Here is a 3873-nt window from a genome sequence, read left to right as displayed (position 1 = left end):
AGCAACGCACGGCGACGTGAGACGGCAGCAACAGTGATGAGCAGGTAAAATGTATGCATCACATACATTAAATGTGTTAGTTTCGAGAGAATGTTATTATCAGAATTACCACACGTGTCTTCCTAATAATCAGTCCCTTTGCAATCGATCGTTCACACAGATAAAGGAAATCACTACAACACAGGTGTCTCGCTACGGAGATAAGAGACAATATAAATAGTGAGCAGCATTAGGATAGGTCACATAGCTGGAAGCAAAGCAGCGAGACGTGCTCGAGGTAAGCGACAAGCGCGCCTAACAGACGCTAAGAAATGCCAACCCTGTATGGAGATGGCCAGTCATTAGTTGGTATAAAAAAGAGGTAAATCTGTTGAAGGAACTTTAGACTAAATTTAATGTTCGTTCTAATTTACAGATGAAGACGATCTTCATCCTCTTCGCTGTCCTCGGGATAACAGCAGGTACCATAACCATATTATGATAATAAAAATTTTACAATGCCTGTTTTTACACAGTGAAACCACATATCTACTCGTTGATGAAGCGGACTAAATACATTGCACTGCTCATTAATTTCAGCAAAGGCTGTTCCTGCCCCCCGTATTAGCGTACACACGCGCAACCTCCAGGATGACCTGAATGACTTCCTCGCCCTCATCCCCGTCGACGAAATTGTCGCTATCGTCACCGATCACTTGGCCAACGACCCTGAGGTGCAGGCTGCTGTTCAGTACATACTCTCCGATGACTTCAAGAGCATTGTCCTGGCCATCGACGCTCTCCCAGAATACATTGATGTAAGGATCCCACACCTGTACCAGTTGTAGACCGACGCAATATTCTTTTATTATGAATTCGTTAAATTGTTACCTTCTTCTCCACAGTTCCTCAACTACCTGCAAGAGTCCGGCCTCGATGTCTACAAATACGTGAACGCTCTACACGACTTCCTGGGACTGCCCCAGCTTACCCCTCCATCCAAGCTGAGACACACCAGGAGCATCCGTTCCATGGTCGACGAGATTCTCGCCATCTTGCCACTGGACGAACTCCGGGCTCTGTTCGACGAGAAGCTGCAAACCAGCCCCGACTTCAAGGAGCTGTACGACAGGATCAGGTCTCCCGAATTCCAGGTGAGACGTCGTGTGTTGATCAGTAGTTAGCTGACCTTCCTGGAGGATACTTAGCACCTAAAGTTTACGTGGATTGTTCATCTGTTGTAGTCGATCGTGGAAACTCTGAACTCGCTGCCAGAGTACCAGGAGCTGCTCCAGAAATTGAGGGACGCTGGCATCGACGTCGACGCATTCATTGACCTGATTCGCGGTCTTTTCGGCCTGCCAACAAGTAAGTAACATACTATGTAGCATAAGTGATGAAAGCATTAGTATCTAACAGGCATTCTTTCGAAGATTGTCGCATTTCAGAGAGAAGCACAAAATTTCCCTTCTAGAGTACTTAAAGTCTCTCTTTATTCTCTCTTAGGCTCCAGCAACAAGGTTCAACTCCATGTATCTGCCAAGAAGGCCAACCGCAACCTCCAAGATGACCTCAATGACTTCCTCGCCCTCATCCCTGTCGACGAAATTGTCGCTATCGTCACCGATCACTTGGCCAACGACCCTGAGGTGCAGGCTGCTGTTCAGTACGTACTCTCCGATGACTTCAAGAGCATTGTCCTGGCCATCGACGCTCTCCCAGAATACATTGATGTAAGGATCCCACACCTGTACCAGTTGTAGACCGACGCAATATTCTTTTATTATGAATTCGTTAAATTGTTACCTTCTTCTCCACAGTTCCTCAACTACCTGCAAGAGTCCGGCCTCGATGTCTACAAATACGTGAACGCTCTACACGACTTCCTGGGACTGCCCCAGCTTACCCCTCCATCCAAGCTGAGACACACCAGGAGCATCCGTTCCATGGTCGACGAGATTCTCGCCATCTTGCCACTGGACGAACTCCGGGCTCTGTTCGACGAGAAGCTGCAAACCAGCCCCGACTTCAAGGAGCTGTACGACAGGATCAGGTCTCCCGAATTCCAGGTGAGACGTCGTGTGTTGATCAGTAGTTAGCTGACCTTCCTGGAGGATACTTAGCACCTAAAGTTTACGTGGATTGTTCATCTGTTGTAGTCGATCGTGGAAACTCTGAACTCGCTGCCAGAGTACCAGGAGCTGCTCCAGAAATTGAGGGACGCTGGCATCGACGTCGACGCATTCATTGACCTGATTCGCGGTCTTTTCGGCCTGCCAACAAGTAAGTAACGTACTATGTAGCATAAGTGATGAAAGCATTAGTATCTAACAGGCATTCTTTCGAAGATTGTCGCATTTCAGAGAGAAGCACAAAATTTCCCTTCTAGAGTACTTAAAGTCTCTCTTTATTCTCTCTTAGGCTCCAGCAACAAGGTTCAACTCCATGTATCTGCCAAGAAGGCCAACCGCAACCTCCAGGATGACCTCAATGACTTCCTCGCCCTCATCCCTGTCGACGAAATTGTCGCTATCGTCACCGATCACTTGGCCAACGACCCTGAGGTGCAGGCTGCTGTTCAGTACGTACTCTCCGATGACTTCAAGAGCATTGTCCTGGCCATCGACGCTCTCCCAGAATACATTGATGTAAGGATCCCACACCTGTACCAGTTGTAGACCGACGCAATATTCTTTTATTATGAATTCGTTAAATTGTTACCTTCTTCTCCACAGTTCCTCAACTACCTGCAAGAGTCCGGCCTCGATGTCTACAAATACGTGAACGCTCTACACGACTTCCTGGGACTGCCCCAGCTTACCCCTCCATCCAAGCTGAGGCACACCAGGAGCATCCGTTCCATGGTCGACGAGATTCTCGCCATCTTGCCACTGGACGAACTCCGGGCTCTGTTCGACGAGAAGCTGCAAACCAGCCCCGACTTCAAGGAGCTGTACGACAGGATCAGGTCTCCCGAATTCCAGGTGAGTCGTCATGTGTTGATCAGTAGTTAGCTGACCTTCCTGGAGGATACTTAGCACCTAAAGTTTATGTGGATTGTTCATCTGTTGTAGTCGATCGTGGAAACTCTGAACTCGCTGCCAGAGTACCAGGAGCTGCTCCAGAAATTGAGGGACGCTGGCATCGACGTCGACGCATTCATTGATCTGATCCGTGGTCTTTTCGGCTTGCCTGCGAGGAAATTGTAAACAATGACTTCCAACTGTTAAATACAATGTGTTATTGCCCATTGTGTTCATTACGGGAAGACTGAAGTGTTGTTTTCTAACTATGAGCACGTGAATAAATTATTGTCCAGCATAATATGAAATGTTTATCGTTATATTTCATTCGTGCTCCTTTATTTAAACCATTCCTTATGTTTCCTTCTACATTCTATTAAATCTCAAAACAATACTCATTTTTTGTTGGTGTAATTCTCATGAACTCCCAGATCCGGGAATATTTTTAACTTTTTCTTGATGATGTGGCTGTTATTGATATATATTGAAATATATTTTTGTGAGGCTTTGTCGAGGATGCTTGTCAGGTGTATAAACTAAGTATTTCATTGCATGTTTCATGTATATCAAATAGTTGATGCTGCTTTAATGTAAATGGCTACAAAGCATATCCATCTTACTAATACTTGTATTTACGAACATAGGTAAGCATGAAAATAATTTGTGATTAAATTGCATCCACCACACCGATAGCATCACTTGAGACTTGTATGAAGTTTTTGTAGACTTACTAGGGAAATAAACTGAAGATATTATCGTTGATTTCGATAACAGATTAATTAGCATAGGAGTTCGCGAATATAACCATTGACAAACTGGATGCTAGCAAATGGTAGATCCGGAAAACTTGTAGTTTTGTAGAGCAAGAAGT

General features: G+C 45.5%; 1 protein-coding gene across 1 annotated transcript; it reads left to right on the top strand.

The window, feature by feature from the left end:
- The first annotated feature begins 212 nt into the window (after positions 1-212).
- LOC126236585 (uncharacterized) lies at positions 213-3310 on the top strand. Its single transcript, XM_049946006.1, has 11 exons — positions 213-277; positions 416-461; positions 580-797; positions 885-1133; positions 1224-1347; positions 1486-1712; positions 1800-2048; positions 2139-2262; positions 2401-2627; positions 2715-2963; positions 3054-3310. The coding sequence occupies exons 2-11, from the start codon at positions 416-418 to the stop codon at positions 3186-3188; spliced, it is 1848 nt and encodes a 615-aa protein (XP_049801963.1). The 5' UTR covers positions 213-277; the 3' UTR covers positions 3189-3310.
- The last annotated feature ends 563 nt before the right edge of the window (positions 3311-3873 follow it).

Source organism: Schistocerca nitens, chromosome 2 (genome assembly GCF_023898315.1).
Source record: "Schistocerca nitens isolate TAMUIC-IGC-003100 chromosome 2, iqSchNite1.1, whole genome shotgun sequence".
Lineage (NCBI taxonomy): Eukaryota > Metazoa > Arthropoda > Insecta > Orthoptera > Acrididae > Schistocerca > Schistocerca nitens.
The sequence above is the reverse complement of the archived record's forward strand: the minus strand, read 5'-3'. Positions and strand labels throughout refer to the sequence as shown.

Excerpts from the sequence above, each read along its gene's own strand:
- LOC126236585 (XM_049946006.1), top strand. The coding sequence starts at position 416 with ATGAAGACGATCTTCATCCTCTTCGCTGTCCTCGGGATAACAGCAG. Across the intron at positions 2,263-2,400 it reads TCTTTTCGGCCTGCCAACAA|GCTCCAGCAACAAGGTTCAA; the intron begins GTAAGTAACGTA and ends ATTCTCTCTTAG. Across the intron at positions 2,628-2,714 it reads CTCTCCCAGAATACATTGAT|TTCCTCAACTACCTGCAAGA; the intron begins GTAAGGATCCCA and ends TCTTCTCCACAG.